General features: G+C 40.7%; 1 protein-coding gene across 4 annotated transcripts in view; it reads left to right on the plus strand.

Moving 5' to 3' along the window:
* Nucleotides 1-8579: 8579 nt before the first annotated feature.
* shisa7b (shisa family member 7) overlaps nucleotides 8580-27130 on the plus strand; it is a 38074-nt gene continuing 19523 nt past the window's right edge. For 2 of the 4 annotated variants that reach the window (XR_010915523.1, XM_067520679.1), the window contains exons 1-3: nucleotides 8583-8962; nucleotides 9358-9445; nucleotides 23601-26757. Coding sequence is in view for 3 of the 4 variants with exons in the window: in XM_067520679.1 (XP_067376780.1) it covers nucleotides 26342-26757 (416 nt within the window). In the remaining variant the exon portion in view is untranslated. Of the gene's footprint in view, nucleotides 8963-9357; nucleotides 9446-23600; nucleotides 26758-27130 lie in introns of all 4 variants that reach the window. The other 2 variants (XM_067520905.1, XM_067520817.1) reach the window with 2 other exon arrangements.

A 27130-nucleotide genomic window follows, 5' to 3' on the forward strand; every position in this document is an offset into this window, starting at 1 on the left:
ATGAATGCTGAAATCATTAAGACAATGGTCCACTGATTCCGTCCCCCTACCTTCACTTGTAATTGCCTGTTTCCTCTGGAGGCCTCGGTCCACACCAGTCCATCCATGACCTCCCCCAAACTGCACTTCTTACACCACCAAGAACCGTGTGCAGAAGACGTTACATCAGGCTGTCTGTCCGTCCAAACCATTCATCTGAGTCCTTGTGGAGATTTGGCACAAATGTCCAGCTGGATTTAAGGATGTTGAGACTTGAGAGTCCAGATACATTTTGCTAATTAATGGTCAAAGGTCACTGTGACCTCACATCACCAATGCTGGGACAAATGTCCAGATCGACAAATCACGGGACTTTTCCAGGGGGAACCAGGGTTCGACTCTAGTGTGAGACGCTGTGCACTTTGATGATGATCGTAACACAACATGGTGCACGTGGTTACTATAGTGAGGTAGTACGTGTTTCCTGTTGTCACTATTTCCTGTGTATGTACAAGTACTTTTTCATAACCCTAACGCAGTTTTTGTGTGTATGGCAGTAGAATGGAAACTTGCTTGACAGAGCTTCAGTCCATGCTGCTGGTTGCCCTCATTGTTTGTGCTACGAGAACACGCCCGCAATTCTGTCCTTGCTGGATTTGTCCCTGGCTGTTGCTTCTCATATAATTTGGCATCAGTTCCAATAGCATCTCAATAACCAACTCACCCAGTTGGTTGGTCCATGTCTCATTGTTGTTATTGGATTGAACAAACTGGTTTTGTGCCTGCTGGACCCCGTTTTACTGGTCCTTCCACGGTCATGAAGCAGAAAGTTGCTGGATTTCAAGCCTGAGCCATTTTTTCGCTTTGACCTACATTTGACCATTTTGACGTTCATCTGTTCGAACATCCCACTACAGAGACGAGCGTTGGAGGTGGTGGTGGTGGAGCAAACGTGCCCAGAGAACGTTTCCCTTTCCTGCTATAACACTCTCAGCTGCCAGAGGCTCTGCACAGCTGCTCACCGCCTCTGAACCCCCCCCCCCAAACCATCCTTTCAGAAGGAGTCTCAATGCCATGGTTTTGTTCCGTGATGCTATAACCGAATAATGGAGTGAAGGATGCAACAGAGGTTGAGAGCCAATCTGCACCTCAGACCCTTAAGGCTCCACACCGGCTCACGCTGTGTTATTCTGGTCTCCGGCCTTGGATTGGAGTGCGACACGAAAACAGCCCGCGGGGGAAAAACCATGACTCAATCACACAACGTCACATGAGAGCAGGAGAACAGACGAAAGCACAAGGTGAACCACGATCAGCAGTCTTCAGACGCTCAGATGGAACCAGATTATTTTATACCCTTTGTTCTGGGTTAGAAACAGTTGAGCTTTTATTTCCTGATGTTTTTTTTTCATATACCTTCACAACATAGGGTGATTCAGAAATCCATCTCTGCACAAATCCTCCTCCTCAGCTGAAACCCATTCCAGCAGGGTGTTTAGTTTCTTTCTTCAGTACATTGTGCTTTTTGAGACGCTTATGTACTGCAAGAATTTCTTTGCAATCAACAGATGGGAACAGTGGCATCCAACAGTCTTGTGGCACCATAAGGAAGCGAGGCAGCAGAGAAGCTCCACACAAGAACTGTTGTCTTTGCATTAGCGTTGTGTCCGCAAAGTACACAAACAAGACCCAACATGTTCATGTTTGAGCTTTAAAGGTGCTCAGGGTGTGTTTTGGAAGCTGAGGGTTAATCTCATAGCCTGCTAATCTTGAAGTCTTTGTACAGATGTGCACTGTTTTCATTTTGGCCTTTGATGGTCGATAACTCAAGTGCAAACTCTTTCCTCGTATCAGAGCATAATGCCATTGCATATTAAATTATAGCTTTGCCTTACTTCTTTTTATTATATTTCTTTATTATTATTATCTTTATTTATTAAATTCTTTCTTTATTCTGCCCTTTCCATTGCTGCAGAAATCGCCTTCTCCTGAACCCACAACAATCATAGATCAGTGCCCTGAAAAACAAGTGCCTTTTAAAAAAAATGCATTTAACCCATTAACCCCTGGGGGAGCAGTGGGCAGCCACAGGCAGCGCCTTGGGTGTGTGTTGTCTTGCTCAAGGACACCACTGATGCGGGGGGTGGGATTCGACTTACCAAAGTATCGATATTTTCCTCTAACTTATGGCAAGAACGATTTCTCTTCAAAGGATTAATTTTAAATGATTTGTATGCTTTAGTCTTTTTGTAGAGGCCGACTCCTTCAGACCGCTGTAAAATGTTACAGCGATTTTTATTCTGTAAACAATCTCTCCAGAATATGTCGCCCAGAATATGAAAGAAATATGTCGCCCAGTGATGATAATGTCTGGACGAAAACAACAGACTTTATGGCAAAGGTGGTTGGTCGGTCTGTAGGGGGATTGTTAACAATAATATTACTTTAGAAAATGATTGTGGTTTTCCTTTAAACTGTATCAAGATGAACCAAAAATATAAGGAAAACATTATAAGTCAGGGATCAGTAGATGTCTGATATTTAATAGTAAGTAAGTAAGCTTGGTTACAGGGTGTTACAGAGTCTGGGGGCTACAACCTGAAAAGACAGGTCCCCCCCGAGTATTCAAACAGGTTCTGGGAACCATCAGGATGGTTTGACTTGAGGAATGGAGCACACGCTTTGAAGAGTACGGAGTCAAGAGCTCTGCGATGTCCGCAAGTAGCCTGCCCGTGTAGTTCTCTAAATGATTCTGGACTTGACTGGCAACCAGTGAAGTGGAATAAAAACCGGCGTAACAGGGGCTTTTCTAGAGGATTCTAGAGCATTTTCAACCAGCTGGAGTGGATTTAAATTTGCCTTATTACAACAAGTAAAAACAGAATCACAATAATCAAGACAAGAAAGAAAAGCCTGAAAAATCCTTTCCCCAGTTTAGAGATGCTCCTCAAACGATGAAGACAGTTCATGACAGACTGTCTTCAGTGACAATCGAGAGACATAGACTGGTCAAACACAACACCGAGGTTTCTGAGGCTCGACTGCACAGAGGAGCCCAGTAAACCAAGGTGTTGTTTGATTAAAGTGATATTTTTGTCAGTGCAGGTGCAGTGATCCGAGTTTCAGTCTTCTTAGAGTTTATGTGCAGGTAGTTATTGTTTAGCCAGGTAATAGCAACATCAATTGTTATTGTCTAATTTCCCTCTGGCGACCACAGTCTCTTTAAAATTATCTAACAGACTACTCCGTCTGCCGCTCTCACCGGCAGCCACTATATTGAGTGCAGGAATCCTCTGGGGAGTTTCACTGATTTCCTGTGCAGAGGAGAGACTGGAAGAGGCGGTGGGGGTTGCGAAAGGCCAAAGAAAACAAATCAGGTGTCCACTTTAAACGCCGCGCTGCCGACTGCATGAGACGCGAGATGACCTTCCTCGTCTAATCAGGACAGCTGGAGTCCCTCCTTATCCAGAGCTGCCGGCCCGACTGAATCCCCGAGAGGATCATTAAAGGTTCATTTCTTCAAGAAGTACCTCACATCGTGCTGCCCCCTCTGAATCATATCTGCACGGCCATATCTTCCTCCTCCACATGCTCTAATTTTGCTCTTGAAAAAAAACAAAAAAACAATCTCCCTCTGTTGAGCTTTTTCCATTTTCCAGCTTTCTGTATTTATATTTTCATCCAGTGCTGAGAGGAACCTCATTTTCACCATCTGAAGCTCAACTCTTCACTCAGGACAATCAATAAACCAGGAATCCCTCTAATTATGCTATAATATAGCATAATTATATGCTTCTATATGATGCTCTGTCACACACCAGGGGAGCAGGTTGAAAATTGGTGAAGTTGCCCTTTACATAGAATATTTAGTAGGGACTCCTGCACCTATGTCACATGCACCATAACAATAATGGACACCTTCCATCAATCCATTTTCTGCTGCTTATCTGGAGTTGATTTGTGGCAGCCACAGGTTCACCAAAGTAGTCCAGATGGTCCTGACCCCGACAGCATTTTTCCAGGTCCTCCTGGGAGATCCGGAGACGTTCCCGGGCCAGTTGAGAGATATATAGACTCTGTAGCATGTCCTGGATCTGCCCCAGGGTCTCCTTCCATTTAGATGTGTCCAAACAACCTTTTAATAGAAGGTGCTTAGGAGGCGTTTCTACAAGATCCCACCAACCACCTCAACTGGCTCGGTAGCCTGTCTCCAGGGCTGAGCCCAGACACCCTATGGAGGAAGCCTATTTCAGCCATTTGTATTTTGGTCACTGCCCAAAGCTGGGTCAGAATGTGGCTTGACTGCTAAAGTGAGAGCCGATGCTGCCCCAGTCAATCCGCCGAGGCCTTAATTCGTGAGCTAGATGGCGAGATTCTTTTATCCAAAGTGACTAACAGCTAAAAGAGCAAAGCAAGTGAAATAGAAGACAATCACAGAAACAACCTGAAACCTGAAAGATCTTCTTTAGCATCAGCTGGCGTAATGTTGACGTAGTCTAAATGTAATCTGTCTACTTTCTTCTATTTAAAAACTAACCTGAGCTGAACATGCAGATTAGCTGAAGATTAGCAATGATTTGAATTGGTGTCTGATGTTACAGCATGAGCATGATGTGAATGATGAATTAGTTTAAGTACTCGTTTCATAACTACAGCTGTGCGGTTTTAGCCCTTCTAAAAAAAAATCTCTCTGTCAGGGTTTTGGGATTTGAAATCATTTGTAATATTTAATACAAGCACGTCACGGTCTGGTGACAGTGGTGTTTCTCTTCATCGATTGTTTGTGGATGCCATCAAATAATTAAAGACGGGAGCTCAAACCGAAACCTGCCAACATAGTTTTCAAATGATTGGTTGAAAGCGAAAATCTCATCTTGTGCACTTAAATCTTCTCCCTTGCAGAAGGGTCACAGAGAAAACCACCCAACTCCAGCTTTAATTCAGCGTGCTGCACACAGCTGATCTCCAGCTGAGGAACCGATTGCACGTTTATTGAAACTATTGATCTATTGATAATTGAAGCTTTTGAAAAGTCTCCTCAGCAAAGCCCAACCCAATGCAATACTGGTGCACAATTTGCAGTGACTCTGATGATAAATTACACCCTTTATTTCTTGACTTAGCTGTTGTGGTGAAACTCGTAGTTAAAGATGAGCAGACTTGACTTTGCTGAGTGAACAGCTGGCAATCATTTGGGTTGAAGTGTGCCAACTCCTCTGGCTATTTCTGCAGAGACCAACATGTAGCTTCTCCATCTGCGTTTTCCTCCACACTGTTTCTGCTGAACTCAGGTCACCAACTCGCTCTTTCCACTCTAAACCAAAAGACTTGGAATAAATATGTTCATCTGCACGAAACTGATAATAATTTGAAGGCAGCTCACCAGAGGGAAGCTAAAGAGAAAACAGCAGATCAGGGCGGCGTTTTTTTATCTGAGAGTTGCAGTGCAGATTTAACCCGCGCACACTGAGATCACCCACTTCTCCAGCTCACAGGCTGTAATTGGTTCATCACTATGGTTTCGGACAGTTAACAGTAATAGTGAGATCAACATTTCTGTGGCAAACTTCTGCCCACCATGATGTTATGGTGTTCGATCAGGGGATAGCAGCAACCACCGAGGTCTCTGAGGCCATGTCGCGAGGGTTTGAGGGGAGGTTCCTGCAAACAGTGAGCAAATAAAATTTCCCACATGGACAAATTTCATGCTACATTTACATATTCTATAGTGGCCTTACAGAGCAATTACCTTTAAACTGCTGTGTGGTGGAAATAAAAATAGCTCCTTTCTTTGCTTTGATGCACACGTAATTGTAACATGTACAATTAAAAAAGACCTTCACATACATATGGACATGGTCAAATAATGTCAACTCTATCCCTCCCAATTCTAACCACCACTTGTAATGCTACCGCAGTATTTTCTAAAATCATTGCTACTTTGTTGGCTGGAAAGAGAAACCTTGGGAGACATTACGCCTTTAAATAAAGAATTAATCTGCATAAACATGAATAAATAAAAATGGCATGAGTTCTGATGTTTAATGGAAGTGGACTGATGAGTAATGCATCAACCGAAATGCAATTACAAAAAGAAAAGCATGTAAGGATGAAAAGACAAAAGGAAAAGTACTCTACAGTAATTAATTTCATTCACATTGGACTTAATCTTTTTTTTTTATTTGCATTTTGAATTTGCTTTTAATTCACTTCTCAGGACGAACACATATCCATTACTATACAACATTCATTCAAAGTGCTGTTTTTTGTTGTTGTTGTCGTTGTACTGAGGATAAATGTTTCCATTCATTCTAACACTGCAAAACTCAGTTTCCACGTGGCACCGATGTCAACGCTTTAAATCGGCCGAAACACTGACGGACGTCATCATGAAACACTGCTCTGAGGGTGACGTGTTATTTCCTACTGACGCGCCAGCGTGCACTTTTATAAACCTGACATGCCCACTGCTGCTAAAATGTGCACTCTGGCCTTTGAGAATTTATTTATTTTTATTTTATAACTCTCGTGGCAAAATGAGAAAATGTCTAAAATGGCCTTTGGGGGTTTTATTTCTGCGTGGTTATTTGATTAAACCAAATAACATTCTGATCATGCTGCGTCTGCGGGGCTAAGAGGTTGTTGCCTGCAGGTTAGGCATCAGGATTCCCATCCATTGCTGCGAAATCTAAGCCGGAGGCTTGAGGCAGAGCGCTGTCGTGAGATTTGCATTTCATATTTTCTCTTGTGCTGCTGAAGTCGGCAGTGAGTGATGGAGGCAAACGGCCTGAGCTGCAGAGGCCCGGGCCAAGAACAAGGAACAAGCCTCCACTAATTTGATGCAAAAATGTATAATTAACATGTTAGATTTAGAGGCTGCGGTTGTCAAGGTAACTGATGACAGCACATTATCACTTGGCACTCCTGCATCCCCCATCCTCACTCTTTACTCCCATTCATCAAGCAGCCATTGAACGACTCAGAGCAGGGAGGAAGGGGAAGACAAACCCGTAACCTCGTTCACACACCTTCATTAGTCTAGGAGGTATTAATCTTGTGAAGTCATTCAACATAATACATACATTACAATGGGGAGTGGTGGGATTGGGAAATTCAGAATTATTGCCTAAACTACTTTTCTTTCTGTTTTTTTCTTTTTTTCTTTTTGGAGGATCAGTTCACTCGATTGGCCAAAACCTTTCATATCATCTCATGCAGATAGTCAGTCAGGGCTTATCTGAATAGAATTTGTGGTCTTTATAAACAGTAGTGAACATGGTCAGCAGTTTTTTTTTTCCTATTTCTTTAGAGACATTATTTATGGATGGAAGATCGGTGCAATGGGCTACACATGACACATCACAAAATAAGCACAGAAAGCTGCAAAATGACTTTGGAGACACCAAACATCGGCATGATGCAGCACTTCTTTGTAGTCCTTTTGCATCTGTTTCAGTTTGGGGGTCTTGCTGTTTTGTTTGGGGGGGGGGGGGGGGGGGGGGGGGTGGAGGGTGGAGGGGGATTCATGAAAAAGCAAACAAACAAACGAGCAGGGGTGAAGATAGAGGGGTGCTCTGGGGTGGAAAAGGCCCCTCAAAAATCGGATTGGTCCCTCCTGTCACAGTTAAGGGTGGTAGCTACTTGGCTTATGATTCGGGATGATCCTGTCTTTGTGTACTTGTACTTGTACAACTTCTCCGATACCACATTACCTGCGGAGGTGTTACTAGTTAGTAACAGTCATACACATCTTTCTTAAGAATATTTTTAAAACAATGGTACACAGTAACTAAAATGTGACCTGAAGTCCTCTTTGTTTTCCGAAGGTAGTTTATCCTCATAGTCCTGTGTGGAATCTACAGTCCATGTTGTTCACACTTCTCCATCCAGGATCTCACCGGAAATCTGTGCTCTGTTCGTCGTTTTCTCCTTTTTGTTCCTTTCTTTGAAAGTTGCTGCGTTTATTAAACATCTGTTGTGGCCATGTTTGTTCCTGCAGTTCAAACTATTTCAGTTCGTGCAGGACTTTTTTACTGTGTTGTAACTCTAATTAGAACCATCGGCAAATACTCGGATGTGAGTACTTATACTCCAGTCTGGGAAAACGTGTTATTGGGACATCAATACTTACATTATAATGCTGAACTTTGGGGCCGAAATGAACCATCACCATTACAAATATGATGTGTCATCGATAGTGTAAATGCAGCTGAGGACGAAGCTGGAGATCGAACCACCGACCCTGTGGTGGAAGCTAGTTTAACACCTTTTAACTTAATTTCTAAACATTCAGATATTCAAGATCAGAAGCAAATATGGCTCAATGTTATTTAAGAATGAATAATTTCCGGTAAGCAGTTTAGATCTTCAGCACAGGAGGATGACTAATCATTTTTGGTCAGTGCCATAATACCGAACTACATTCACGGTGAGCGCATTAATACTAAAGTACAATAATGGTCAGCGCATTAATATTAGTTATAATTGCACTCGCCAACAGGTGCGCGTGTGTCCGGAATTTACCAACGGTTTCGAACGCGGCTCCGCCAATCAGGCGCAGCGACGGGGAGTTACCCGTTACGTGATTGGTGGATCGTTTCCCGTACTTGAGGAACGCGAACGTGGGCGCGCGTCAAGTTGTCCAATCAACGACTTATCCTCGGAGCCGTGCGGACGCCGGTGAGAGAAGCAGCGGGAACACCGTCGGCATTGCAGGGGGAGCGCCACACTGAAGCAGCTGGAATAGACTCGAAAGACCTTTGAACGAGTCTGTTCACCCGTTTCACACGCTTTCCTTTGTTTCGCTTGGCTTTCTCGGTGTATCGGAGCGGAGGAGGCGACAGCGAGCGGAGCGACACTGCGGTTAATCAATTTCCTCTTCCAGATCTGAGGATTACAATGAAAAATGTAGGTGACATCTTTTCTTTTACCAACCAGTGGGACCATAACTAGATCCAACCCGAAGACAGCAAAGAAGAAACAGGTAAAAAAAAAACAACAACAACAACAACATATTTCTACACACTGTTTTAAGAATGGTAAAAATAGTGAATTGGCAGGTTTTAACATGCTTAAAAGCCGAAGCCAGTCACATTTGCTTCAGAGAAAAGACATCTGCTAGTGTCGTAGTTTACAGCGTAACATCCCTCACTGGACCCTGTGCCCGTGTATTGGTGTTGCAGGCGGATAATGTCAAACTTAAAGGCGTCAGTCATGAGAGGTTTTCACAGCTTGGACACGTGTGCCACTCCAGTGTTTGTGATTTATTATCGAGCCTTAATTTATTTATTGATTGGGAGGAAGGGGGAGGAGGGGGCTGATGTCGATGTCTCCACCTGATTTTATTTCAATTCCAACGAGGCACTGTTTTCTTCCCAGTCTCTTCAAAGGGGAAAATGGTGACGGCTGCCGCATCCATAGGACCAGCATCCTCTCTCTGGAGTCCCTGCGTAAAAGAGAAAATCAGGTATTTTGCTGCCTCCGTTTCGTCTGTGTCGCGGTGCTGCAGTGTGTAAGAGAGGCGAACAGGTTTTCATCATGAGGCTTTGCGCTCCTCTGCAGCCATACATGCATCCATACAATACAGTAACGCCTCGGCATAACGCAGCGAAACCCTCCCATTTTGTGCCCGACTGTGATGCCCTGAATGCAGCAGCAGCAGCAGTCGTACATGGAGTCACCTAGCAGCTCCACAAAAGGGAATAATGCTGTGTTTTTGCGTGTGCACACAAAGCCACGCCATTTGCATGCGTGCCTGCGTGCGCTACATTAGAAATATGCAGACAAAGCCAGACCACACACGTGCACAAGCGCATACACTTGCACACACATGACTGGCTCCAGCATTCAGCATCATTGCCTCGTGAATGCTAATGCATCATGCTAATGCACAAACCCTGCAAACTTAACATTGCACCGCTGCCTCATGGTCTCACAGGTGCGAGGTGGCCTTACCCAACTCAAGCCCTGTGAATCTGTGTTTGGGCAGGCATGCGTGTAGGAGTCTGTGTAGGTGAGTGTTTGTGGATGATATCACCTTGCATATGGTTGCGGGGCTGTGAGTGGTTGAGGATGTGTTTTAACCAGGATTTTTAGAGCGGCACACCTACACCTGCCTCACCATGTTACTAAAGTGAGGATGCATTGGAGAAGTGCTTCCCATCCTCCATAATTGACACACTTAGAGTTGGCCTTTTTTGCCACACACCAAATTCTGTTGTGATACTTCACCTGCAGCAAAAGTGACTAAATCAAATTCGCAAATTAAAACACTTCAATCCGTAAAAAGAAAACAGCTTTTTTTTGCGATGCACCCTAAGTTTCTAAGAGCTTTGTGTAATTTAGTTACTGCAGTTGTGTAAATAAATACAGATGATGATTTTCACATCAAATGTGGACTGTAGAACAGGTCGTCTACTAATACCTGGCTTCTCCCGTTTAAAAAATTAAGTAGATGAAGACTATTTTAAAGACAAGGGAAAGACATTCGGTTATAAAGACATTAAACAGGTAAGGAATTTGGCAACATTTAATGAAACAATGAGTTGATAATCAAAATTGCAGATGGCTAATTTATTACTGGTTAATTGACCTCATCACTTCCACATCAAGTCACAGTGAAATGTGATGGCCGAAAGTTTTTATACAGTCAATGTAGGATTTCAGCTGGTGATTTATTTTCTTTATTGACTGAACAATTATTGCTTCATTTGGACTGACTTGTGTGGAGATTGGTAGAAAGAGGCAGCATTGACTATAAATGTTAGAAAAAAGACGAATATGCTCAGGGTAATTGTTGTTCATCATTATTTTTACGTTTTAGTAATGTATTAGGATATAAAGCAGAGCATATTATAGGTTATAGTTGATTAACCAACAAGTATTTGAGTAATTGATCAATTGGGTTTTTGTAGAATATTATCAATGCATTAAAAACTATCATCACAACTTCTCGAAGCTCTAGCTAATATCAGTAATTTGTTCATTTTGTGACAGCAACAATCCAAAACCTGCATTTTTTTTTTAAATTTTATTTAAAAAGGCCAAGTGAGATTGTATCTTCACGGTTACGAAGCAGAAGTTTTAGCACTTTGGCTTGATAAATGACACAACTCATTGTCAACATTATTGTACATTTCTGTTGATGTAGCAGCTGGTTAATTGAATTAAACATCAACTCAAAATATAATTGTTCGGTCAGCTCTTGTCAATTAGAGAGCAGAGGCTTCACTTCAGAGAGTGTGTCTTTCACACCCACATGTAACATTAACTTGAGGATAAAAATCTTTACCCAACAGGAAGAGCGAGAGCTCTGTACACCCACAGCAGCCTCCACGGACCAGGCTGCAGTGCGGCCACAGGACATGTAGAGTGTGAGTAAGGGGCATAGCTGAGATTATAAATGCATATAACCCCACAGCTGAATGATCACACTTTGAAGCTGCTTGCATGCCTGTATACGCCTACCTTAGAGAGAAATGAAGAAGTTCACACCCACTCTCATGGGGCTGCTGAGAGGCATTCTGGGAAATGCTGGGAATCACTGACTGAAGTGGAAGCAGACGAGAATGTGGGTACAGCGAGTTATGACAAAAGCATTGCACATCACACATGGATGATATAACCACTGTCAGACCATTGGAGGGTGTTTTTGCTTAAATTGTATTTTTGGGTGGTGTTTACATTAGTTGAGGGTTTAAAGGCGTCAAAGGCAGTGTAGTGAATGATCTGAAGTCGCTTTCTCAAGTAGCATGATTGGTGGCTTTGGCTCGCAAATGCTTGCCGGGCTCTATGTGCTCGCTCCGATGTGGTGGAGGAGGTGAATCGTCTGCAGCTTTACTATCATCATAGTTTTTTTATGAGTCAGCTGTGATTAATCTGATAGGTGGTGGTCAGGCTTTTAGTTTCCCCCAGAGACCAAGCATGAAATCTGCAGTATGTTGACAGCCAATGTTGATTGCAGCCCTGGACGTTGGGGAGATTTCACCAGCGGCTCGTGGAGACTCTCAGGTGTGTGTGTGTGTGTGTGTGTGTGTGTGTGTCATCACCAAGGATGTGGGTACAAAAAGCTGACGTTATTCTCAGCACACAGCAGCCTTCGGGAACAATCACTGTATTTGTTCTGTACAGTCACTCTACCATTACGCAACGCTATTGACGCGCGAGAGAAATGTTGCGTGCCCCTAAAACCCTGATCCAACATCTGTAGGTGTATCTTTTAACTGATTATTTCTTATCCAGTCTCACCTGCCTCCTTTTTAAAGGTCAACTCATTTCACCCTGCAGCGTTTAGTATTTTGTGAAAGAACAGGGACTTTTTCTTTGTGGACACTTCCGTACAAAGCACTTTCAGTTCAAACTTAATAACTCTTATTGACAAAGTGAAAACAGGGTTTTTGGAAATGTAATAATCAAAATAATCTAATAAAACCATTCAGACCCTTTTTCGTGTCGTGTTGAGATGGACCATGTTTGCTGTAATTGTCCTTGTGTGTTGGCCGTGATTAGACCCTACCTGTGGCTATTTGAATTGATTGGTCATAGTTCAGCGAGGCACTTAAATTCACTTGCAATTAAAACGGCAAGTCAGTGCGGCCAAACGTCGAGCCCTTTAGTTCGAGAAACTTTGGTGGTTCCCGTGAGCACAGTGGCCTCAATAATTGTGAAATGAAAAAAAACTTTGAAACAACTGACTCTCTTTGTGGATTTTTGTGGTCCGGACAAAAAGAGTAACCAGACAAGACGAGCTATCAGGTTTTTTTTTCTGTGTTTTGAGAAAGCTTGGGCGCTTCTTGTGTCCTAGGGGGTTTAAAAGTGTTTGAGGATATATATTTTATTTTTTTTATTGTTGTTTGCTTCCGACCGTTCTGTTATTTTCACTGGATATTTGTAAAAGAAAGCTAGAAACACTGTATTAAACAACAACAACCTAGAAATTACATTATAGCGCGTCATAAATGATTAATTGTTGCCTAATCGTGAGGTTTTAGAAGAACCCATTTTCCCACTTGTCAGACATCTTTATTAAATTTTTATTTTAAATTGTGACATGTGCCTGACCTGGTTGGTTTCAGTGCTGGCTGTTTTCAGGTCTGCTGGGATTGTAGACGGGGATATTAGAGCAGAGTTAGCCTGCATGACAGGACTGGAAGCTATTTAGAGTCAATCACATCCCTTATGTAAAGACAAAGTAGAACAGAGCCTATTATTCACACTTTGTCTGTTTCACTGCTTGGGACTGAAGTGTTTGATTCATGTATTATTTAAAATGTCCTTACTAATGAAACAAAAATAAAACGTGATTTTACATATTTGTGAACCTGGTTAAAACCTATAGTTTTGTGTCTCTGATGTAGTAAATTGCTGTAGGTTGGTACATAAATACTGTAGATCACAATTTCCATTTTTTTCCAATAACCCTATTGAATGTTTGTAGTAGTTAAACTGACAATAACCAATATGGCTGCTTAAGATGATGAGCTTTGTTTTTCCCTGAAAAAGTGCTAATTCGTGTAGTCAAAATCCATCCAAGTTCATTTCATTGCAATTCTTCATAATTTGCTAACATTTAGTTGGTGTTTAGTTCTAAATAATTTTGATAGTTGCCTTGCAGTGTTATTACTGTTAAGTACTAGCCTGGTATGTATTTAATGGGGAAATATGTAATAGGTGTTAAAAATAAAAAACATAATAAAAATGTCAATGGCCAATTCTTGATTTCAAAAAGAGAAGCAGCTGTAAGTCATTTGGTAGAGCAGTCAGGGTCGAGATACAGATGTGAGTAACTGTTTTGGATGAATCAAAAACCACTTGATACTGTTCATTTCGTGGGCAAATGTGTTACATTTGAAAATGATTTTATTTGGTAGACTCCTGCAACTTTTTATTTATTTTTTTGGTCTAGTTGTTCTTGGGCAGTCACTTGGCAACAGTGAGTATTGTCTCAAACATTATTTGTTGACTGGTGGTGTTGATGCTGGTTGCCAATGTCACTGTCTGAGCAAAGCTGCGTAGCCAAAGAGTGCCACTGTTCAAACTGAAATTGTTTACCAAGTGGTTAGTCATCGCACTCCGGCCTGGAGTGGTGTACGACTGGTGCAGGGAAAACTGAACATGCCCCTCTCTGGACCGACACTTTCCAGTTGGCTGTGAGGGAGGTGCAGCCATGGCAGCCATATGAGCCACCTTTTAACAGATTGGAAAGAATAATTATGCCCTGGAACACGCTGATGAATTATACAGTTGATAACGTTTTTAAAATATTAAAAATGGTTTCACAGGCCAGGAGTGTAGCCGACTAACAGAGTAAATAAATCTTTGCTATCCGTAAGAAATTGCACGATTGTCCTCATTCATAGTGGCTGTCACTATCCGTTTCTCACTTATGACGAGGGCATATGGTGTAATAAACTGTGAGTTCATGATGCAATCAGTAACGGCATTTACATATCACATAATAACTCTTAATATATTCAGTGATGCATTCATTGAATATTCATTACACACTTGGTTATCTTTTTTTTTTTTTTTTTTTTTGTATTGTGTGCCTTGTGCCAGTTTTCACAAAACTCCAGGTTTGGAAATTCACATTTTTTGGATGAATAGGAGGTTTCTGTTTCTACTGTTCCAAAGTCCAGCAATCACAAATTGAGGCCCACATGAGGCTTTTCTAAGGAACAAGTATTGTGTATCTCTCTCTCTCTTTTCTAAACAAAATGCTTTAAACTAGCAGAAAATTAATGTTTCGTGGTTAGTATGGTGGGGGATGATGTAACAGCCAGGATAGGGTGACGCAGTGTTAACAGGTTCACTGACTAAACTTTATAGGAACATTCTGCAGATTAAGCACATCACAGTCAATTTACTCAGTGGGTTTGCAGCGAGTTTCCAGCTAAAAAACTAGGCTCAGTGGTAGAGCATTGGGTTGGGATGCACAAGGCTGCGGGTTCGAATCCCACCCAGTTACCAAAGGACACCGTGTTGCCGCTCCCGAGCCCAGATAAAATGGGAGGGTTGCGGCAGGATGGTCACTCACTCCAAATCAACCTGCGGACCAAGTTCCACTGTGGCGTCCCCTGAAGGGACAAGCCAAACGCCATTGATCTTTTAAACGGGTTTACATGCACTGTAGTTACTGTAAATCCACTTCTACACGTAACAGATCAATAATCAGATCAGTCCTGTACCCCAGACTTCTTTTGGAAAAAGAAACTCCTAGATTTAAATGGTATAGTGACAGATGACACTGTGCAGTACAATAATCTTCTGTCTTCTAGCCACTACACCTTTGATGCTTTACTTGCCTGCAGGAAAAATCTGCCTGGAGATGTTGGTTGCTCAAATCTCCTGCCCAGGTTAAAGCAACCAGGTTTCATATAGACGTGACAATTGAATCAAAAGCTGACTGCAACAGTACAGTGTTTGAACGCAGTGAATGAGGAGTTTGATTTAGTAGTTTGGTGTTTTGGCTTTGGATTACTTCTGGAAAAAGTTTTAGTAATCAAAAAATCAAAAGCACGGAACCATGGGATAAAAATCTTCCATTGAAAGATTGTATCTAATTCTATTACGAAAAAATTAGGCTCCAGATACAGAAAGACAGGACATGTCACTGTATGCAGCACAGATCTATTTTTTTTTACTTTTTAATCAAAATGCAATACTGACTTGCACCAGTACCCTATTTAAGACATGCCTGTTGTGCATGTGTCTAGACCCAAAATAGTGCTACTTAATTGTGAAGAATAGTGCGATAACATTTCACAGTTGCTATTAATCACTTAGTTGTGTTGAACCTGAAAATTTTAATCCAGTCTCCCAAATTGTTCAATGATCTAACTAAACATTTCCGAAATTGAAGACAATGAACAGTTCTGTTAGTGGTTTGATTTCAATGATGGGCTCAAACTGGTTTTTGTACAATAATGCAACAAACCTCATCATTGTAGGATATGTTGTACATATTGGAGTTAAAGCGGAGAGGCTGTGCACAATGGCTGCTTGGACCCTGGTAACAGTTGGATCATTTTTATTTTCTGTTGGCGTTTTTAAATGGCAATTTAGTGGTGTCTGTCCCCAGGAACTGGGGCGCAATGTTATGTAGGCAGAGACGACTTTAAAGTAGGCCAGTCAGATCACAGCGCAACTCAAAAGCAGTCCTGTTTTTGCGTACAACTTTTTGACCCGTGACACTAAAATCTCAATTAAATGGGCTTAAGAGGTGAGGAAATGTCCCAGTTTGTCAGTCTGAAGACATGGTGTAAATTTAGAAGGGGGAAAAAAAGATGTTGTACATAACATACCATGATGTAACAGCTAAGTATTCACTGAATGCTAAGTGAGATCTGATCATGTTGTACGGACGTTTTAGGATTCTTGGATGATTGACAACCTTCAGAATAATTGATCAGACCTGTGTACTTGTTTTGCCAATTAGATTTCGTCAGCGTAATCACTGGCTGGATAAAGTTCTGAGGCAACGTTATTATCGCGTGAACAACGCACTAGTTTTGTCCATGGCAGCAGAGGAGGTGGCCGAGGTGGATGGCAGAAAGATTAAGGGCAACTTTCCCACCAGAGACAAGAGTTAGCATCTACAGCCATGTTTGTGGTTTAGGTTGCAAAAGCAGAGATTAGAAAAGATGTGGATTTTTGGTTAAATGTAAAATCCTCACTGTGTCACGTTGATGGTGTTTCTCACAATACGAAGCAGCTTTAAAATGACATTGCAGAGAGAAGCTAGGACAAAAAAAATTAATTGGGATGAATTTGGCATCCTGGATTTGTCACTCCAGGTCTATCTATGTGGGGCATCCACAATTGATGTGAATGCGCTTTATATAACTGATTCTAGACATTAGAGCACTATTACAGTGTTAATACAGAATATCATTTGCAGTAAGGAGCCAAACTTCTTGTTACTGTAACTGCTAATGCTCAGCTGATAAATCAGTGAATCAATTTGTTAGAGGCAGCAGTTTAAATAGTTGATAAATCATTTTAACTAATTTACCAAGCAAATTAATTAATACAGATGTACAGGTCTAAGTTTAGTTTTAGTTTATTTGCACATAAAAACAGCCTAAAAGCAGAAAATAGAGACACAAAAACCATATGTGTGTCTCTATAGGTAAGTTATATTAAAGTGTTATTTGGTACAGATTTGGGAATCGCATGAGTCGCCTGGCGTGTTTATAATAAAAAAAAAAAGAATTTAATTGGAGAAAATTGTAGACAAACTGACAATCAAAATTAACCAACGTGTGACAATTTTACAAATTGGGAGAAAATAGTTGTTACTGTTAAACAATTAACTCATCAAGCATTTAGGCTGTAAGATTCAATAGTTTATCAAATGTGAGGATTCCCTGTTTAATATTGCAAACCTCATTCTCAGAAAAGTTGGGACTAAAATTCAATTAAAAACGAAAAACTCTGATTTGTCAGTTTGCTTAAACCTTTATTTTTAACAAACCTTCTTCTTGCCTGTCAAGACTGGAATTATCCAGGAAGACATGAAACAGTTTTAATAAGGTTTTTATTATCATTGAAATATGAAATATGTCTTTGTACTTTTGTCAGATAAATAAAGGTTAAGTGAATTAATTAACTGACAAATGATGCATTTATATTCTGGGAACAGGCTATTTATTTCAAATGTATATGTTAGTTTTAGATTGGTCACCTAAAGTGTTTTTCTCTTATTTTTTTTTTTTCAGGTTGTATGTGTATGTGGAAAAAAAATAAATAATGAAAAAAAAATAATGAAAATGGCCCTTAGTTGTAGACTATAATAACAATAGTTAATATTCCCTTTGTAGTTAATGTCATCTTATTTATTCCTATGTAGCTTCACTACATTTGTTACTGTGTTTTTAAAGCTAGATTTTGGTAAACTTTATAGCAAAGGTTGGTTAAATGGAATCATTATGACATTAAGCTGTGTCTTTCAGAGCTAGAGTTAATGGATGCATGGGCCTTCTATAATACTCTTCAGTGACATCTGAAAACTAGGTTGCAATAATGGATTTTATTTTTAAACTAGTTTTATTCTATCACTACCACAGTGTAAGGACCAAGGGCAGTGCAGTGACCTTTATGGACGGAGTTCAGAGCCGCAGTGACTGGTCTGCCAGCTTCGCCTCAGTTACATAGTACAATACAGAACCATACTGTTACTGCTGCTGCTACATGCCCTTCTGCTTTGGCCCATTTCCCAGCATGCTTCAGAGCAGGATGGCGGGGGTAAGGAAGGGAAAGAGAGAGGATGGGTCAGTGGGAAGGTGGGAGATGAAGGAAATTAGGAATGAAAGTGAGACAAACGTGGGTCGAACAAGGAGGGAGATTTACTGGAGCAGATTCACGTGAAAACGCAAGGTTGTGCGTGAGATGACCCACGCTGAAAATATGGATGCAATTCGATCCATCTAAATCGAATTGCAACAAGCATTTTATTTCTTCCTTCCCAATTTTTTTTTTTTTCTTTCTGGTTAAATGTTGAAGGGCTATTCAGTTAGAGACTCTTCATCCCACGCATTTCTGGGAGGGAGGGAGTGAATGGATGGAGGGTTGTACTCAGGAGTGTGTGTGTGTGTGTGTGTGTGTGTGTGTGTGTGTGTGTGTGTGTTTGTTATATGGGGGTGTGGGCTGCTGCATTAACTCTCTCTTTAAGCACATGTGTTCCTGCAAGGAAAAGTCATGCAGTAAGACAGATACACAGGCACATGTACTGTATGTGTGCATTTTTCACATACTGGCACTAGACAGTATGTTTAAAATCAATATCACAATACTCTAAATGGCAAATGTATAACCAGCTATAAAATAATCAATGTGATGTTCAGTGTGTAAACTCTAATCTAGTTTTATACATTACTCCTCGCAATCTTAGTGTTGCAAGTAAACAGTTTTTTTTATTTATTGACTAAAGCCATGTCAGAGAATATTCCTGTCACTTTTATTACTTTTTGCTAAATTGTTTAATTAATAAAATGTCGGAAAATAGTGCAAAAAATGGACCTGTTCGGTGTCTGACCAACAGTCCATAGGTCAAAGAAATCCAATATAAAATGAATTAAAACAGAAGTAGCAAATGCTCACATTTGAGGAGCTGGAAACGTTATTTTTACGAGCATTTTGCTGGAGAAATTAATGCCAAGAACAGAATTATTCTCTGATCAACTACTTAAGCTACATTTTCAGTATTTCAGTCTTTGTATCTAACTACACTTAATTTTCAATTTGCTTTTAAATTATTTTTTAGTCGAAAGTAATGGGATAAGTAACAAAATCTTGTTAAAATTAAAACCTATGAATATATTACCCAATGTTTTATTAGCTAGTCAGTGTCACTAACCTTACAGAGGTCTATACTGTACAAAGGCAGATAATTTTTTTTTGATCAGTCTGGAAAAAAAAATGAAATCATTAAGATCTGTATTTGTCATGACCAGATGATCAATTACCAATTCTGATGGTTTACAGACTTTTAACCACCGTTCCATATGTGCTTTCTCATCTAAAGGTCGACGTGTTCCTTGTAAATGAAGCACAATATGGCAGAGAGTGGATGGACTGCCACCACATCTCAGAATGTTTGAATCACTCAGGGAGGCATTACTCATGCATTTAGGTTTTATAACGCACAGTGCTGAAAATAACTGCATTTTGAAGTAGGGTTTGTTTGAGATGACTGTTTTTTTTTTTTTTTTTGGTATTAATTAGTCTACATCAGAAATACTGAAGGCACTAAAGTATAACACTACATGATTATTTATAATTTAAAGTTTGGAACTGAAAACATTTCTGTTAGACAAATATTGAGGTGGATGAATAAAAACCGAAAAAGCAACTTGAATTTGAAAGAATGTTAAAGAAACCATACCTGAATAGTCTTAAATACCCAAGAATAACACCGACTATAAATGTTTAATTGATAAAACCAGTCTAGAGCATATGATACATCAGACAGAATCAAAATGATTCAATGTATTATAAATAAAAGCAAACAATCATGCATTGACAACATGGAGATAAACATGCTATTTATGTATGATAACCTTATTTACAAGGAAGTGAAGGATGCAACAAAGTATCTTCCATACAGGCCTATGTTGCTTCTCAATGTAGACTATAAAATATTATTAATGTTGGCTATCGGATTGAGTCTGAGCTGAGACTCTTTGGTGGTATCAAATTATAATCTTCTCTCCATCAGGCGGAAATTTCACAACAGCAGCTGTTGGGATTCTGGGTGTTATATATCGACTGCCCTTATGCAAGACAATAATTTATGTGTGTTCATCATAGAACTTATTTGGAAATTTACAAATCAGATCACGTCATCACATTAATGCCAGTCCGATTATAAAGAGTCAGTCGGATTTTAGGTGCATTCAGTTGCACCCCACTGATTTTAGATTGAGGTTTTTGTTTAACTGCACTTTGAGCGGTTGAGTCAGGTGAGTCTCCTGATGAATGACCTGAACAACCTACAGTCAGCTGGGTTTCTTACATCTTTGACATGTTGGTAATAGGTAAAGTTGTGGTGTAGAAATTGCTGTGATTTTAAAACACAATTTCTCTGGAGAACAGCTTCACAATCATGCCTACATTTTCCTGACATCTGGCCTTCACATCGCTTTTTTTCCCTTCTTGTTCTCTTCACGTTGTTGAATAATGTTTATTGAAACTGTCACGACACAAACCCAACAAAGGGTCGGTCGATCACTACATGCAGAATGCATTCATACGGTAACACACAAAAGCCGCACAATGTCTGCCCACCTTAATGCAAAAATAATCCATTAATGTCCTAAAGAAGTAATGCTCATATATCTTGATGTATCAGAGAACCTTTGCAGCTGTAGCACATACTGTATACTTGCAGTATAATGCATGGAAATGGGTCATAGATATAATATACAGTACATGCCATATAGTATTCCTCTGTTCTGGTACAGTACATAGTGTTGACAGGGAAGCAGAGCAGCAGGCATACAATATAGTCAGAATACTGTGTGTGTGTGTGTGTGTGTGTGTGTGTGTGTGTGTGTGTGTGTGTGTGTTACAAACAGCAAGACAAATGACCAGAATCAGCAGGAAGATGGACACGTTCAGATGCAGGCAAACACCCATGTAGGCAAACGGTAAGATATGGTTGATAGAAGTTATGTGCTGTGAAACACAATAGGGATCTTAATTTTTCCGTCTGGTAGTCTTGGCTGCTGAAATGACCCAATTTCCTTTTGGGATCAATAAAGTTTTTTTTATATATATGTAAATGATACAAACCAATAATAAACACAGCCAGCAGAGTTATTTGCTTGTGTTGTATCATAATTACATCACTGCACTTTATCACAATTAAGATTGACCTACATGCACAAGCTCTTTAATAAATCGCCTGGTTATCATTTAATAAAAACGGTCATAATGAAATGACAATCTAATTATTGTGATTTCCTGGAGAACTGTGTTGTCTTCAGTGTTTCTCATTGTGCGTTATTATTGAAACAAAACCAGACGATGACTAGTGTTTCCAAAATTATGCATTTGTACTTTTCATTTAAAATGTGTAATAGCTACAGTTTGCTATTTCCTGTAAAGTATGTGTGTGTGAAATACTTTTAAAGGTATTCAGTCTTGAATGTATATTTTCTGACATGGCTTTATTGTATTTCTATTGAATTAATGCATTTAGTGCCTTGAAAGTTAATCTGTTTTTCAGCAGCAGCTTAATTACCACATCTAAGGAAGCGGGTTGAAAAAGCCCCCGTAGGGTCAAGATACACGCCTGCGCACACGCACACACATGCACACAAACGTGCACACACAGGCACACTAACGCACACACAGCCAGGTTGTCAAGGCAGCAGAAGGGCCAGAACTTTCCAGCAGAGAGGACCAGGCTATTTAGTGTACCGTGATTCAGGAAATGGTTCCCGACAACTCAGACTGAATTTAGTCTGGGTCATTTTATTTCAGGTTTTCTCTGAAAAGAAGGAATTTGAAATTTTGAATTAAAGTACAAGAAGCCAGGACAATCTGCAAGAATGTTATCTTTGCTGGCTGAAGACCTTGTTAGACTTACTGTAACCAGTGCCTATAAGAGATTTCATTCATTCTTTAAAAGAACTTTGAACGCTGAAAAATACTCTTTCATGTCAAACTGAAAACGGCTGTCTACAAAGTAATAGATCAAAATATCTAAAAATGATTATGTGACTTTCTCTTTAAAGGGACTACAGGTGGTTTTAAAAGTTACACAATATCAGCTTTTCCACCAAGGCAGACCAAGGGCCCGTTTCAGAGCTGGTGCCTGATTTGAACCAGTTCTTTAAGTTTTAACAACCAAAGAGCCGACTCTTGTTCAGGAGAAGTGTTGGGTTTTTTTTGACAGTCTTTGCTGGTAAAAACTATAAGCCTGCTCATTTCAGAGAGTTGGGGCAGGATTATTGTGTCCAGTAGAGGAAAAGGATCTATGGTGGGCTTTCCAGCACTTTTGTAGGCACGGTGTGCAGGGTCTCTCTTCAGTGTTTGCAAGTGACTAAAGTTATTAACAAGTTAACGTAAAATTGTCAGTTTACAGTAGGGAAAGGGAACCTCAGTGTCAGGGTTTATTACCACTGCAGGAAAAACCTGAGTCCTCCCTTCCCAGTGCTGCAGGCCTCATTCTGTAGGCCGAACACACATCCACTAAAACACACCCACCTGTGGTCTCGTTCCTCTGTCCTTCTTTTGGACGAAGCCATACGGCAGCTGTCATGTTGCCTGATCTCTTTTCATCAAAGTCAGATCCCGGCTGCTTCCATCTCCACTGTCAGCTGATGTTTTATATATAGTAATCTGTGTGTTTGTGTGTGGTGGTGTTGCAGGAACTTAAAATTGTGCTGTAGGCCAATACGGTTAAAGTGTTTGTTTTGGGTTTTTTTTCTTTTTTTGTCCGTCAATGGGCTGTTAGGGCTTCAGTGTCTTGCCCAGAGACACTTCGACTTATAGCCAGGCCCGGAAATCAAACCACAAACCCTGTGGTCCATGGATGACTCCCTTACCAACTGATCTACAGCTGCCATTTAAGTTTAATTGTCAAGAAGGTGCACTTGAACACTTGAACAAGGCATCACTGTGTGTATGAAGTGACCCCAAACGTCTCATCCCGAATGACACTGTAATGGCTGTACACCATTGCTGTAGGATTGTCCTGCACCGCCCAGTTTAATTGTGTTGGTGTGGCACCTTTTTCTAAGAATGAAAGTCACTCTTTAATTAGTAATTTTATAAATGCAACACCTTTGTTATTCTTTTGATTTTTTTTTTTTTTTTTTTTTTGGTTTAAGACATCATGTCCAAGCTGCAGCAGGTAACAACATTTTGTAGAATTGTGGGGTTGGTTTTTGATTCAGTACTGCAACAAGCCTTAAGACTAATTGTTAATATATAATTGCAACTATTACTCTGTTCTGCTTTCCTTTTATTTATATGTTTATATATCTTCAAATGTTGAATTTCAGTGGTGCAATTTTATGAAAATGTTGAACTGGGAAGCATCTGTATGTGTGGGAGACAAACTGGGCTGAGTGGATTCTTACAAACATTCTGCATGTTGTGTACTTGTCTTTCAGTGTGGCACTGCTTAAAGTGTGGATATGAACCTCTGAGTGAAAGAAGCAAAGAAAAGGTAGAAGCTACTTGGATCTCATCAGGACTTTCCTCATACCCTTGGAGGTTTTTCTGTGAGATTTTCTCAGCTGCCTTCCAAGCAGAGGCTCCTCGCTAACTACTTTTTTCCTTATTTTTTTTTTTTTTCTTCTCGACCACTGTTCCAACCGAGACCAAAACCCTGGGCCAAACTGACTGTGTCAAAAGAAGAAGCAAAAAAAAAAAGTGTAATCATCTTCATGTCCTCATGAGTTTAGTCATTTAGTATTGAAAACCAGATTTGAGCTTTATTTTTCTGTCCCCTTCAACCCACAAACACATTATTCCAAAAAATAACATAAAATCCACGCATTCATAAAAGAGACACTTTGGAAAACAGAACCATAAAAGTTTATCAGTTGTGTTTTGTCAGTGTTTGATGCACTTATTGCTAAAATTGCAAGATTCTTCACACGGGGATGATTATTAGTGCATTATTGGTTCAAAGTGCTTTACAAACAGATCCTCCAGCTAATGGTCCCTTTGTAGTTTGTAGCGTGGTAAGTCGTGATAGCTCTCACCGTGCTTCAGCGGGATGGCGTGTGACTGACAAGCAACACAAGCCACTTCTAACCTGATAAACATGGGCATCACCACCACTGCCGCCGCCGCCGCTATCTCAGAGGCTTAGAGATACACTGTTGTCTCAGTCTGCGCTGTGAAACACTGATACTTTTTCTATCTCCTTCTTCCAGTTGCTCCTATCTGAGAGGCCTCTCGCGCTTTGTCGTCTCCTGTTTCTTCCACATGTCGCACGTGATTACGCCACACGAAACCACCTAAAAATCCCCTTTATCTATTCCCAGTGACCTCTTCTTCCTCCTTTTTATTCTGCTGAAAACATGCAATTTAGAGCCTTTCACTGTATTTACGTTTTTCCGTGGAAGGAGATCAACTTTGTACAAGAAAAGAACATAATCTAAAGCCATACTAAACACCAGCCATACAGTTACCTTTTCACATTTACAGAACACCTCACATTGTTTAAGACTTTGCCAACACAGTGATTTTCAGTCACATCTGTGCACATTCGCATTCAGGGAGTCGATGTATAAACTGCTCGTGAGGAAAAACCCCAAGTTTCGTACATTTGGATGAAAGAACAACTTTGTAAGTTCTGACTTTTTCTACCTGCGTCTTTCTAGGTCACGCTCTGGAATTAATTTGTGACGAGGCAGCTCCAACTGTGTCAAGCCCAGAAGTGACCGTGTTGAGTCCCCGTAGTTGTCGTCCCGTGTTCCTCTGCGTTGACGTATGAATCCAGACAGTTTCATGTCTGTTCTATGGGCAGAACCTCGCTGCCCTGCTAGAACTGGGCCCAAGCCCTCGTTTGTTCTCTTCTTTTGGGCCAAGCTAAATTCAGAGCAAAGACACTCACACAAGGGTATCGAACGCACATAGACCCTCATGGTTTTACCCTTTTCTTTCTGTGATTTTTGACACCCAGTCCTCACTATTGATCACTCTTATGTGAATGCCTTGACACGCCTGTTTATTGGACTGATCTTTGTCCTCTAGCAGCTGCTGAAAGGACTATTAAATATTTTATGCTGCTTAATGTTGTCATTTAGCAGAACTTCTGTCCAACTCACGGTCCGGAATTTTTTTTAAATCCACTTTTCTGCTACACTTGAAACCAAAATTTCAAGCATATTGACCTTTACTTATGCTCTTCTAAACATTTTAGGAGCTTATTTATTTGGTGAATTTTGAAATGTAAAAAAAACTAAATAAATAACTGAAAAAAAATTATTACATTTGAAGTCACAGCTTGTGCCAAATTTACTTCCTCTCAGTATGTTCACCAAACAAAGCTGAGATTTCTAGCGCTGCCAGCACTGTTTACACACTTACATGCACGTGCGTGCACACACCCACACACACACCCACACACACAACACAGATATTTGATTAAGTTTTACGTGATTTTTGTTTTTTTTCATGTGTGATTTCTATAAGTCACTTATTCATACAGGACAACAGAAGTGCCCAATTCATGCACCATCTGTTAAAGCTCATCAAATGTGAAAGATGAAGTTTACATACAGCGCTTAAAGTTTACAGAAGACATTTTCAATTGCAGTTTCTTATGTGAGTCATTAGTTTTGCGTCAAAAGCAACTGACAGCAAACTCTTAAGAGTTTACAGTTTTCTCACTCACGTTTTGTCTACTGAAAGTTCCAAAAAAGTACTGCCTATTTTGAGGACTTAAACCTTTGGCCTGTCGACTGTAAAATAACCACTTTACTCAACCAGGAGACCAAAACGAAAAATTCAAAATGATCAGATGCCAGAAACTAACCACATTTTAACGATTATCTCTGAACTACAGCCAGTTTGCAGGTGGTTCGTATAGGGCCTGAAAAGTCTGATCGACCTCAATGTTTACAAAAGCTGCTTAAGAGAGAGACTTTTCGTATAGAGAGAAATGTTTACATTTGCACCGAAAGAGTGAAAAGCCAAACACATTCATGAAACATCACTTGAACCAAGTGAATCTGCTGAACTTTAAGACGAGCCCTTTGCATGTGTGCAGTGTGCACACCACAAGAAGGGATTGGAGATAAAACTTTTCATACTGACGGTTTTTATAAGTCAAGAAGAGGACGCTGATCGTTTTTTTTTTTTTTTTTTTTAAAACAGCTGAACTACTTTGTAATAAACAATGAGACCTACAATTTCAGGAGGGATGTTTTGTGTCTCCCTCCTTCACCTCCTTGTCTCCTGCTTCGCTGTTTCCACTGTAACGCTGTCCTCGGAGCGGCGTGCTGTCGATAGTAATGTCAGGATTTTGACCAGCAGCAGTGGCTCGGCTACTGCTGCCAAAACGAGCGCCACCCTGTTCCGCCTGACTGGCTACAAGTCACCACTACCGCCGCTGCCCTCTGGACCCAAAGTGGGGCCAAAAGCGGCCGAAGTGGAGGACGGAGATGACCCACCAGTCGTGGCCGAGCTGCCTCCAAAGCCTCTCCCTCAGATCATGTTGCCAAGGAACGTGACGGCTGACGCCCTGAAGCCTCCGCTTGGTGCAGCCCAGGTGGCTCCACCTCCGAGACAACTGGTGGATGTGGACGTATGCAGGTACAGCTAGAAATAAATCTCTTCCGTGTTGTGATGTATGTGGTGTGGGTGAGTCACAGTGCAGCGGTAGGAGCATCTTTAGATTCTGTAATTGGACAAAATCAGGGCAGAGGTTATGAAATGGATTTCACCTCTACGCAAGTAAAGCGGCAGGAGGGTAGATGTTAAACCAGATGAGACCTGACCCTCATTATTTGCAAATAGAAGTTGACTAAACCCGTAAGAGTCTGCACTTGTTTTTGAAAACTTTTGACTTTATAATAATGTACCACATCAAAGGATGTTTCCCATTTCGATCACGCCAGCTCAGTCATAGGCTCCCTAGGACTAAATATGTGACGTGCTGCTAAGAGTTGTTTTTTTTTTTTTTAAT

This window comes from Channa argus, chromosome 1 (assembly GCF_033026475.1).
Source record: "Channa argus isolate prfri chromosome 1, Channa argus male v1.0, whole genome shotgun sequence".
Taxonomy (NCBI): Eukaryota; Metazoa; Chordata; class Actinopteri; order Anabantiformes; family Channidae; genus Channa; species Channa argus.